Raw genomic sequence first — 13069 nt, forward strand, 5'->3', positions numbered from 1 at the left:
CACTGCCTGTTTATTAAATGACATTTGGGTTTTTTCTTCCCTCTGTTTTGGCCTCGGCGTCTCTCTTTTCCTCTTCTGCCTTTTCTTTTCTTTATTCCCTGTCACTTACCCCGAGCACAAAGCAGGGACATGTTGTACCAGAAGTTAAACAAGTGAAAATCACCACCAGAAAAACATTAAGATGCTCCACATTCAGGCATGATTCATTCTCTGCACATAAAATTGTAAATTAAAAGTTACAGAAAGAGTTGCACATGCACAGCGATATAGGGAATAATGAACATATTTCAGCAAAACCTAATGAAACCTGACACAGGAGTGGAATCAGTATTCATGAGTGCTCCATGTGGCTGTGAAAACTCCCTTTCAGATGTGATAAATGTGTTAAAAATCCGGCTGTATGCGACGTGTTAACCCTTGCTTATTTTTATCTCTCTTTTGCGTTGAAGTGTTGAAAACCCATGAACTCCTTGCTGTGCTGTGACTGTTCCTTTTAATCCCTGGTGGTAAATGTTAGAGCACAACATCAGAATTGTTCACAAAGTCGCACAAGAAACCGTGTTCACCTCACACAAAGCAGCGCAAACTCCTGGATGGACGAGCTGATGGAGATATCAAGCACGACAGATGGCGAAAAATAGCTGTTTCTTAGTTAAATCAGTCTATTCAGCTCCATGTTGAACCATGACTGATTATTTCAAAGGCTTAAAAAGATGTTTAACAGCTTAGTGATGGTGTGTGTGTGTGTGTGTGTGTGTATGAGAGAGGCAGTAAAAATAGGAGGGTGACGGGTCAACTGCCATTGACCTGCCCATTGTGGCGTTCCCATCTCATCTGCGCTTCACTCCCATCACTTTGTGTATGTTTTAGGCATCCAGGCCTGCAGGTAAACGCTATCAAACCAAGTGCAGAGTTCACTATATATCTGCATAGTCCTCCTCTCATCACCAAACCGCCAGACTGCTGACACCGTGGGGCAGTGTGATAAAACAAGCGCTCCCTAGAGTGATGCTCCCTGGGCCCGTCATTGTCGCTCTTTTCTCTTTTATGTCTAGAGCCAGGTTTTTGTTTTCAGGGCTGGATTGTATGTATGTATGTATATAGTATGTATATATGTATATATACTACATACACTGCCCATCCAAAAAAAAGTCACCTCCTGGATTTAACTAAGCTACTGTAGTAGGTAAGAGCCTCTCATTGGATAATTACTGCATGGATGATTATGTTTCAGCTGGCAACAACTTATTTAACCCTAACTGACACATCCTGTGGTCGTGGAAAAGATGTTAATCTGTTTCAGAAGGGTGAAATTATTGGCATCAAGCAAATAAAACATTTAAGGAGATTGCTGAATCTACTAAAATCGGGTTAAGAAATGTCCAACGCATTAATAAAAACTGTAAGGAGAGTGGGGAAGCATCATCTTCAAGGAAGAAATGTGGTCCAATGTGACCAGAGTCCAGACCTCAACACCATTGAGAATCTTTGAAAAATAAATCCAACTTTGTACGGAAATAAATGTTGTGACATTGCAGAAACTTATTATGCTACATCAAATGCGTGCTGAAGTCAAAGCTTAGGACGGCCAGTATACATCTTAAAGGTACTGGCAGCAGAGGTTTGGCTCTGGAGATGTCTAGACTGAAATATCTCTTTAAATTAGGAAACATTAGCATAATAACAGGCAAAACTCTGGTGGTGGTGAGCATGAAATACAAACCAGACATCAGTATTACTGTTTTGCAGCTAGCATGGCTGCTTCAATGTATTTGATTAGAAAGGTTTAGTGGAAATTGCACCATTGCTGCTGTCATGTATTGTATGCTGCCGGTGCATTTGAATATCACTCCAATCTTTGAGAGAATGATTAAAAATGATTAAAAGTGTTTAATTGCCTCCACATGTGTGACGGAAAGTCGCGCGTTATTTTTGGCAAACCTTTAAAGACTTTCATTGAATTTGCAGCAGAGTGAGATGATAACAGCTTGTCTCGTTCTCTCTTCATCCCTCCTTTTATCCTCTTTTGACTGCCACAATAACGTCCCTAATGAAACATAATCGGAGCATTAAGCGGGAACAGCTTGAATACCAATTATTCCATCAAACTTTTATTTGTACAGCAGCTTTCACTCAGGTAACAGTTAACTGACCATTAATAAGACGAAGTAGAAGGATGAAGAGTAGAAGTAAGTTAATTTTAAAAATCAAAAATAGTGTGGAAAAATAACAGTTTTGTCCACAATTTTTGTTCTTTGGTTTCTTTTCCATCCGGAGCCGACTGATATGTGGGTGGGGTGGATGACACATCAGGGTGAGGCAGGGCTAAGCCTCTCTGAAGCCTATTGTATGCAGCTGTAGGTTGGCGCTGGCTGGATAGATGGATCCCCCCTCCCTCCATCCTGTTTACTTATTGTTGTGGGATTAAGATATCTGACTGCCTGTCTGCCAGGCTGCTACAAAAGCCTCGGGCAAAACTGTCAGTTTGCAGCGACGGATGGATGGATGGATGGATGGATGGATGGATGGATGGATGGACAGAGGGACGGTGGCTAGATGGACGGAGGGTTGGGTGGATTGATGGGAGGCTGTGATGAGATTTACGGCCATATGCAGAGGAGCTGTCATAACCAAGTGTGGAAATGCACACAACACACACATATGAGCTCAAAGTGATTGACAGCTGTGATGTGGTGACATATTAAGATGTATGGGAGCGACTAATGATTCCCCAGAGACCCCATGACATTGTGAATACACCCCACCCCAGGCTTTGAACTAAGGAAGCTGTACACCTTTCATTATTGTACACTGTGTCTTAGCATTTTTCCCTTTTTGCATGTAGGTGTGTCTATTTTTGTGTGTGTGTGTGACAGCTGTATCTCCCGTCTCTTTGACCAGAAAAAGGCTTCTTTCATCCTCCACCAGCACCGATTCCCACCAGCACTGCCAGTCCCTATCTCCATCTGGGGGGTGGGGGTCCTTTGTAGTGCTGGATGGCTGTTCGATAACATGTCTGTCACTGCTCTCAGGATTATCTTAATTACTGTGTTTTCAATTGTGCCCATGAAGAGAGTTGCCTTTTTTTCTTTTCCAGTTACACTGTGATGAAACCATTTTTCTGAAGGATTACTAAAGGTGGATTGAATATATATATATATATGTATTATATTATATATTATATTTATATCCAGTATTAATATGTACTGTATATGATGTCTGATTTGAAAGCACTGGACCGTTCTTGTAATTTATTCCAATACATATTTTCCTCCTTCTTGACTCAAGATGTAGATTTGATCTCAGAAAGTCACAACAGATGACACATTTCTCTCTCAATTACGATCAACCAGACTGTTTTGTGATGTTTTGCTCGTCACCCACACGGCACGTCGACTCAAAATCCTCCGAGGTTTGTTCTAAATCTGCTCATATTTCCTCAAAGCTCTGCTCCCGTATCGCTTATCTGAGGTGAATCATAATTGATTGGTTGCAGGATGTACGACTAGGAAATTCATGTAAAAACCTCCCTTTTTCACACAGTTGATGTATGTCGGACGAAAACTGCAAAACTGCATCCCAAAAGGAATGTCACGCTTGACTTTTCTGCTTTTTTTTTGTTGCTTTCATCAAAAGTTAATCTACCTGAGATCCAGGATACAGTGCATGATGAAACATCTACTGCTGCACTGTGGATTAAACACTATTTTGTCAGTGTCATTTGATTAGGAGGCTCCCATTCATAAGAGTGCATTGACTCATCTGTTAGCTGCAGTTTAAACAGACTCCTGTGCATTTGCTTTAACAAAAAGTAGTGGATATTAAACTAGTATTAACTCCGTCCTCTTCGTATTAGGGAATGTGCAGCAGAGGGTTGGGTTTTATGCAATGCCACATCCAGCCAATTAGTTTGAAAATCATAAATGTCTGACTAATTAAATCAAAAGTGAGAAGCGAAGGTGAGATCCATTGTGATAACAGGTTCGTTCCTCCTCGGGTGAGGGTGAAACCAGCCTGAGACAAACCTGTGGAGAGATGTTCTGCTGTTTTTCACAGATGATTCTTTTTTAGCCGCTCTCAGCCTGAGGGGTTTTGTTGTTCTCCCGTCCGCTTTTAAAATCCTCCAAAAGCCTCTATTGGATTCAAGTCAGAGAACACACTTGGCCAGGTCTCGGTTTTCACTTTATTGCTTCTTTAAAAAAAAAAAAAAAAACTCTTTGCGTGACTTTTTTTTTTTTTTTTTTTTTCTGCTGTGTTTTTAGGATCCGCTGGAAAATTCCTCTTTCCCCTGCCAAGCTTCATGAGACTTGGAGTCATCCTTTCACTCAGTATTTGAGTAAACAAACCTGCATTCACAGTGCCATGTATAAATGTCATCATTTGAGCTCACGCTGTCCCGTATCAGCACACCAACCACCCCCATCCTTCAGCGCTGGCACCGCCGCCGTAGCTGTGGTGGTCCTGGCGCCGTCCGCTCCAAACACGCTGGACCGGTTTTGTGAATAATGCTCTTTTTCTTGGACGCCGTCCCCCAGAGGTCGACTTCATGCGGCGTCCTTCTCGCTGTTGTCTGATCAGCCTCTCCAACACCAGTTTCCACAAATACCCCCTGTGCCAAGTCAGAAGCACTTATCTGTTTTTCAATGCACGGTTGCGTAAATAGTGAATTTTGGCATCATTTTTCCAGCACCTCTAGTTATTGGTAGTGCCACTCCGCTCCTCCTATACTTTCTACTAAAGTCTCTTTAGGAGAATGACAGTGACCAATAAATGAGACACACACAACTCCTTTCTTACAGCTCCTCCATTGTAACGAGTCTCTTGAGTGATCTTGAAACCAAGCAAGATTAAAGGGATAGTTCACCCAAAATTGAAATTTCACTCATTATCTACTCACCCTCATGTCGACTAAGGGCTGGGAGAAGTTTCAGAGTTATCCGTGCCTTCTCTGAGTTACAGGGGGTCTCGGCGTAGCAGTGCATGTCCATATAACAGTTGCAAATGGATACCAACTGTCTTCGTAACAAAAAGACACACCAAAAAACGTCCAAATACCTCCATGCTGCTCGTATGTAATGTCCGTCTTGTATTGAAGCCCCGAAATGCGAAATTGTCCCGAAAAAATTAAATAAGTCTATATTTCAAGCTTGTTTTGTAGCAGAAGCTTCTCGAAGCTCCAAACAAACTTGAAATATAGACTTATTAAATTTTTTTCAGGACAATTTCGCATAGTTCACCCAAAATTTCAATTTTGGGTGAACTATCCCTTTAAATAGTATTGGTTTGGCTACTCAAAGTGATGTGGTAAACAAACTAAATAAAAAAGATGTCAGCCCAGCTCTACTGGGTAATTAAAGAAATAACTTTAATCTTCTCATGTATGAGGCAACAACATCAATTTTTCATACGTCACAAATCCGACGGCGTTTGGTACATTTCTGTGTCTTTGAACCTTTAATCACCACTTTTCCTGAACCATTGATCTGATCCGTGTCTGTCCACAGGAGCCCAGGGCCCAGGACGCGCACCAGAAGCCCCCGGGCCCCGCCAGACCCCCACAGAACGCAGAGTCCTCCGCCAACGCTGCCAGTAAAAGTCCAATGACGGCCAACAACAACTACGCACACAGCAACTCCAGAAGCGGTGAGCACACACACACATACACATACACACATGCACACACAGCACACTATTTGTCCATTTGAACTGTCAGATAGTCAACATTAGGCTTGGAGTGTTTGTGTACTCGTGTTATCTGCGACTGAGCGAGTACACACAGTTTGTTTGTCAGCCTATGTGTGCGTGTGCTTATATGCTTGTGTGTGTTTGTGATCACTACACAGCATGATACCCAGTCAAGGCTTCTGACATTGTTCTGTGTGTAGTTTTTTTTTTTTAGGTCACTATAGCAGCCACTCTAAGCATCTTATAGCGCTGCATTACCAAATTGTCACATCTCCTCTAAGCTCAGTCTTTATATCTCCTTTCACTGCATATTTATAGCGGGAGAAAGGAAAGTCATTAACTATGTTTTTTCCGAACGCGACGCTTGCTTTTCATGTGGAAAAGATCTGACCTTGGAATCATTACGCTGATGAAACGGCTTCTAAGTGGGCCGGATTTGCATACAGGGTATTGTGCAGCGTGCGTGGCGGGGCTGTTGTGTTAAAGATGAAAAAAAAAATACCAACAAACTGCTTTAAATTCATTCTTTATCTGTCTCCCTCGTCTCCTCCTCCTTCCCCTCACCCGCTGGGATGCAGGGAGCGGGAGATGCTTCTCTCACGGAGGCTCTGTCAGCTCTCCATCACAGTGGAGCGGCTGTACAGTTACACTTTACATCAGGAGGAGGAGGAGGAGGGGGGGGATATCAACATAAAGGCTTTAGAATGAGGAAATGATGGCTTTATAGCTTATGGAAATGTTGGAAGTCATATTAAAGCTTTTGCATGGAAATGACTATTTGTGTTATAGATTTGTATGCATGTATGAGTGTGTATGTCTGACCTTGCTAAACTCTTTATTGATCCCCACACAAAGAGCACACTGATTGTCATTGTGTCTACAGTGTCTTGTCACAGCTGATCGATATAAAATATAAACAATATCAAGCAAAGAAAGATGAATGTGACTGAGAATGTGTTAAATTTAACAACTTATTAAAAAAAAGAAGAAAAAAAAAGAAAGTTAACACCTTCTCCGTTTCCTTTGATTCCCTCCTGACAAACAAAATCAAGTGTTTCTTTTTTGTTTCTCACCGTCTGAATGTTTTGTTTCTCTCCTCAGCTCCGCATCCCGCTGCGACCACTAATGGCAGCTACGGTCACTACGGCAACGAGGACGAGGAGTGGGAGGACGGCTTCCCCCCGCCGCCCTCCCCCGGCGCCGTGGAGGAAATGAGTAGGAACTTTTCACCAGTCCCCTACCATCACAGGTACCCCCCACCCCCCCCTTCTATCTCCCTCTTCCCCTCATAACATACACATAATGTACTCACTCTATTAAACTACGCACAGGGCCAAAGTTATTATATTCTAATGGCACTGTTAATTTGGGTCGCTGTGTTACGAGATAACGAAGAGTCATTACACTGAATATTACAACGCCAATGCATTATTTAGACTATACGGTCTAATTGCAATAGCCTATTTGCATTATGCATAAGTAATGATGGTGATAGCCAAACAGAGTAAATGCTCCGGCTTAGAAAAGGCTATGATACTAATGTTGCACTGGTTGCACAGAACAGTAATAGATATGTGGATACATGGCCTCTCTGTACTGTAAGTTTGGAAAGTGCTTCTGCTCTGTGAATACTGTTGTAATTGCATATACGGTAGTATATATTTAAAAGTATCCTGTTTTTCCTGCTGCTTGACAAAAAAATCTGTGCACTTTTCAGTTTTATAATAACAGGGAGTCAATCTGCAGCAAAGATGTTTTTCAGAACATCTATTTCTTGTTTTCTGGTGAAATCCTAGAACGCTCCAACACTGAGTTTACTTTCTGTTTCTGTCCAGTTGTGAGCCTGCCTTCTCTTTGTGCAATGCACTGTGGGACAATATTCATCAACAACACAATCAAAAATTCAGCATGATTTTTTTTTAGCATGCCTAATTTTCAAAGTGAACGTGAAACACACTCCAAACTTGTTTGGAATTAGTATGAAATATGGAAGTAGGACACAGATAAAAGTCTTTTCTGCAGACTCCCCCAACGCCACGCTCGGGTTATTGTGGGAACCGGGCTCTGATGAGTCATCAGTGTTGCAGCATCGTGCAAACTGTGATCCACTTCCATCTGAGTTGGTCCACTCCACTAGAGCCCTGATGCACCGGTCCAATGTGTGTGTGAGAAACAATCCACTGAACGAGCATGTTTGAAAATGTGTCTCATGTGGTCGGAGTGAGAATCTGGCAGCGACACACTGTAGATGTACTGGAGACAGTACAGGCTATTGTTGTACTGAATCACGCCATCTGGAGAAGAGGAAATTGAATGATCTGCAGTCTGTACATGTTTGTGAACTTAAATTGAATTTGCTCTTAGTTGTTATGATGATGTAACCAACAAGTTGTTGTTTTTTCCACTGTGTGTTGGCTGCAGAGAGTTGAGAGTAAACACCCAGTAAATCGATGCACTGACTCTTTAAGTTATTGTTTTGCAGCGACTTCCAGATCCCGCCTGACGTGGCCGCAGCTTACTACAAGGACAACGTTCCTCGCAACAGAGCGTCCAAAAGCATGGACATGGGTGAGCACACACACACACACACACACACAAAAAACACACAACCCTTGATCAATGAAAGGACCTGTTGATTGGATGCTTTGTCTTGGGCAGGAACGCACAAAACATCGTTGACTCAACCGTCACAAACCGGCCACACATATGAGTCTAATCATGGAGCTAGACTACACACATACACACACACACATACACACACAACAGCGATCACATGCCTCTTATCAGTACATTTCTTTGTTGTGATATGTAGCCCCCTCCTATTATCCCCGGCCTGAGGGGATTTGACCCCCTGAACTCCTAAACCCAGGGGCTTTCCAGCAGACTGGATGAACACGCATGGTGTGTGTATGTGTATGTGTATGTGTGTCTATACATCTGTGTGTGTCCCTTCAATGTGTGCGCGAATGAAAGGCGCAAGGTTTCCAATCTCATGCCTTGTTGTGTGCGTGGAAGGCGAGAAGCAAAGGGCTTATTTCCTCGTATTAACCCGAGCTGACCCCTCCACTCCTCTTTTCTCTCCAATCTTTTCATCTTTCTTTATCTTACTTTTCTCTTTTTGATACTTTTCTGCAATTTTCTTGTTATTTCTATTTTGCAGACAAGATCACAGCTTCTCGCTCCTCTCATCAAACTGTTTATTTCTGTTTTTCAGCTTTCTTGTTTATCTCTTCCTTTCTCCTTTCAGCGCGGTCTTTCTCCAGCGAAAGCCGATGAGTTCATTGCTCTCGCTCCCCTCCATGTCCCTCTCTTTCTTCTCTGCCTCTCTTCTGATTTCCAATCCCGGTTCATTAGGTTCAGTGGATTGGCTTTCTTCCTGCAGCACACGCCTCTGCCACCCAAGCTGATTGGCTTTCATTATGGACAAGGGTGGTCTGCACGCGCGGCCGTGCACACACAGCCACACAGTCTCTGTGCTCCATCCCACTGAGGACCCACTCCAATACCCACCACTATCTGCCCCCCCCCTCTCCACCCTGTGCCTCCATCTCTGGCCATTTCCATTTCTGCTTTTTTTTGTGTGTTATCTCTCCAGTGCTGTATCCATCCCATCCCTCTCTAAAGTGCTCAGGGCTGAAACAAGGTGGTGTGTGCATGTGAGTCGGTGTGTGCACATGTGTAAAGATGGCAGAAGCTCACGACCTCAGATTCGGATCCAGTTTCTATTTAAAGAGCATTTTTTCCCCCCACATGTCAAGTCTGTATGGCGGCGTGTGTCTGAGCTCCTTCAGTATAGCACAGCAGCTTGAGCTTCTATTAAACACTTGACAGAAAGAGGTGAGCTGCTTGTCTTGACCTTGCATGCCTTAGCAAACAGTCTGTTGACTCAGAGCTTTCACTCACACACAGAAATCCTCACACCAGCCGCCCGCCCAGGCTGAGATGAATGGCAGAGCCACTGACATTATAGCTGTAGCAAACTCTCTGATTCTATGAGTCTCACCAAAATGGAGAATGAATGATGAATCAGATTATTTTTCTACTGTGCACCTGAAAGCACCACAGAGAGGGGTTTTACTCTTTTACCTTCTTTTGCAACTATAAAAGCCTGAAATATTTGATCCACAGATCATTCAGCAATTTTATTTTTCCTCACTGACTCAGCAATAATGGAAATTGATGCTTTTATTAAATCTAACCACATGCAGCCTGGAAATCCTAACCTTTGGAAATTGGTCTGTATGGAAACACTTTGCAGTCTGAGTTGTGCTGTTTAGAGTCCAATGACTCACTTCATCATTGAATAGAAAGCGCTACTGTACCTGACCGACACCGGCGATCCTCATCCTCCCAATCATCATCATCCTCTAACCTGTTATTTCTGCGTTGACCCCCCATCAGTGTGCTATTTCGGTTGATTCGGACACACTTGTGGTTACTGTGGCAACGGCAAGTGCAGTTTAATTTTGTAGCAAACATATGTTGAGTCACAGGAATGCAACACAAATACAGTGAGAATCAGTGTGTGTGTGTGTGTGTGTTTCCATTGCAGCCAAACAAGTTCCCATTGATTTCATAAAGACGTTGGTAAATAATAGCTGATAACTGGAAAGTGACCTCAGACTTACTGTAAGTCACTGTGTTTCACAATAAAAGCCCCTCTGTCTTCACCACTGGGATGCTTCTCCAGCTTCGTCAGGAGCAAACACTAATCAGTCAGGCTGATATCAATGGCTTGAGTTGTACTGGATTACATGCTTCACCATTTCCAGTCAGTTGCTTGTCCTTTAACTGAATGCACCACCACCAATAAAAACTACAACAGAGAGATAATTAGTGCGTGGCCAGAAAAAGCAGGTCAGACCTTCTCTGCTTGCACCATCCTCATCTTCTCCTCCTTTCTTGCGCCTTCTGTCTTTCCCCTTTGTCTGTGTTTGTTTCTTTCAGTCCTGTGCTTTATCTCTTTCAGTTACTCTGTCATATTTTTTTTACCCCCTCCCTCCCTCCACCCCTCTCTTCTCCCAGCCTCACTTCTAAAAACATGACGTGCTCCCTGTCTTGTGCAGGTTTGTGGTTGAGTTATCCAGTGACAGAGTAAATATATAAAACTCTATAAGGCAGCTGACTGGAGGTTAAAAGAGAGATTTTACATTTTTAGCCTTCCACTGTGGCAGCAGGAGACAAACTTGGCTGCTGGCCATGCTGACTTTTATCTTTCCCCCACAGAAAAGGAAAGCTTTTATTATCTGTCAGGGTCGTGTGGCCTGGAATAGTTCTTCCCCAAACTTTGAAAGTATTTAATTTCTATTTTATCTGGCGCATGTGCACAAGAAAGGTATTTCTGTCTCTTTGTCTTATTACAGATGTGTCTCTGTAGGATTTTTATGAAGCAACCTCCTTTGATTTCAAGCTCACTCACTGATTGTGTTTCTTTTTTAACGTCTGTTTTTCCCCAACACTCTATCACCCTTCTTCTTCTTCTTCTTCTTCTCCTACTCTCTCTCCCCCCTGTTTATCATTTTTTGGTCAACCCTCTTCCTCCGTCCCTTTAATATTCTTCCTTCCTTTTATCCCCTCCACACCCCCCTCCATCGGTCCGCTGGGAAAATTGACCTCATAAAAAATGAAAAGGATTATTTAAGAGAAATAGCAGCGTAATGAAAACCTATTATTGTATCCCATGGTGCACCGCCTGTGGCAGCTACCGCCGGCCGACCGCAATCCTGTTTAGTTAGATTAGGTGCTGGGTGGGGTGTTGGTGGGTGTTAGTCCTTGTTTTCTTCTTCCTGCCTTTATTATTTCTCTCATTGTCTCACCTCTATCTGTTCTCTCTCTCTCTCTCTGTCACCACCATAATATCTTTTCTTTCTTCTGGTTTTCTTATATTTCTACTTCTTTTTTCATTTCCTCTCCCAGCCTGTCATTTTGTCCTCGTCCTCCTTTGTGTGATTCTTCTCCAGGGAGTCGTCTCTGCAGCATGTGGCCATTTACACAGACACACAAAGCGCTGGATGAAGTGTATTCTACTCTGTGTTTTAGCATGTGAGGAAAATAACATGTGGTCTTTACGGTGCATTTTGTTTCTGTCTTGTAGTGGCTGATGAGAGCAACGTGGGATCACTGGCTGGACAGAGGAACGGTGAGTGTGCGGTTTAATTTAACACGCATACATAAATGCACAAAAACAAATTCAGCTGGTATGTGAAGATTCTGGTTTTTCTCTTTTCTTTCTTCTTGAATGTTTCTTTTTCCTTAATTTCCTTTTGCCCTGCACTCCCTCCACACCCCGGCTGACAAAGTTGAGTTGTGAAGCACTTAGTGTCTGAGCCCTCGCTGCTTTATGGCCGTCCAGGTCAGCAGGCTCACAGTTTTCAATCCTCACCCAGCTGACAGCAGCCGTATTGCATTACAATGGCATCCGCTCCGGCCGTTTCCCCATGCTCAGTTCCGCCTTTTTTATTTGAGAAAAGTCTGATTAAAGGTGAAATATAAAGTCACTTTTACTATTTTCTTTTACACAGAGCTACAGATCCAGAATTGATGCCCAACCTTTTAAACAAGTACATCGTTACAAATGTGACAGCAGTTTAACAAGCCTGCCTTTTGTCTAAATAAGCGCTCAAGTCACATTACACATTAAAGCAGCGGTGGCTCCATCCGAACAGGAAATATCTCAGTAGAACGTGTAATGCTAACTGTGCCACTTCCTCATCACCCAGTGCACCCGGTGCCAAGTTCCCCATAAAAGTCCTGTCATGTCTGAATAAAGCAGAATTAAATATTTATGTTTGAAACGAGAGAAAGCGTCTCCTTAACAGCTGAACCCGGCGACGCTGCGCGTTCCGCGTCTGAGCTAAATCCAGACGTCAGAAGAAAGACAGAGGCGCTTCAGCATCAAACATGGCGGAAAAGTTCCATCATCTCATCTGACTGTGTCTTCGTCATGTGTGATCAGATCTGAGGGGAGCGACATGTGTACAACACGCGTGATGTCACTCGGTTTGCATTGAGGAAATAACGGATTTGAGTGAAGCGCACAGGAAAAATGCAACCAACTACTGTCAACAACGCCGAAGATAAAGATTTCCTTCAAAGTCACAGTGGCCTGCACTCAGCGGTGGTGTGCTGCTGTGATTGGAGCAGATAGGGCAGCAGTGAATTTCCACTGAGTCAGATATAACCGCTCCAGCATTGCCTGTCAGCGGCCAAGGCTGGAAGACGGCCTGTGGTTGTTCTGGGCATCACCGAGTATGAATATAAATCAAGAGTGTTGCTGACAGAGAGCGTGCACGCTCAGCTGGCCCCCTCCAGCGGCGCCGCACAAGTCGGGATTTGAACGGCACCGGAGATACGTCGGCCGGTGCGCCCACTGTATTTTAAAATG

The 13069-nt window shown here is 43.4% G+C and overlaps 1 protein-coding gene across 1 annotated transcript in view; it reads left to right on the forward strand.

Annotated features, from left to right (window-relative positions):
• The window catches only part of pard3ba (par-3 family cell polarity regulator beta a), a 143272-nt gene that overhangs the window by 64596 nt on the left and 65607 nt on the right, over window positions 1-13069 (forward strand). The window contains exons 14-17 of the mRNA XM_085798114.1: window positions 5505-5643; window positions 6787-6934; window positions 8168-8253; window positions 11780-11824. Of these exons, the coding sequence (XP_085654240.1) occupies window positions 5505-5643; window positions 6787-6934; window positions 8168-8253; window positions 11780-11824 (418 nt within the window). The remainder of the gene's footprint in view (window positions 1-5504; window positions 5644-6786; window positions 6935-8167; window positions 8254-11779; window positions 11825-13069) is intronic.

The sequence above is a fragment of the Trachurus japonicus genome, chromosome 2 (assembly GCF_045865225.1).
Source record: "Trachurus japonicus isolate A0001 chromosome 2, Traja_1.0".
In the NCBI taxonomy this organism is placed as follows: domain Eukaryota; kingdom Metazoa; phylum Chordata; class Actinopteri; order Carangiformes; family Carangidae; genus Trachurus; species Trachurus japonicus.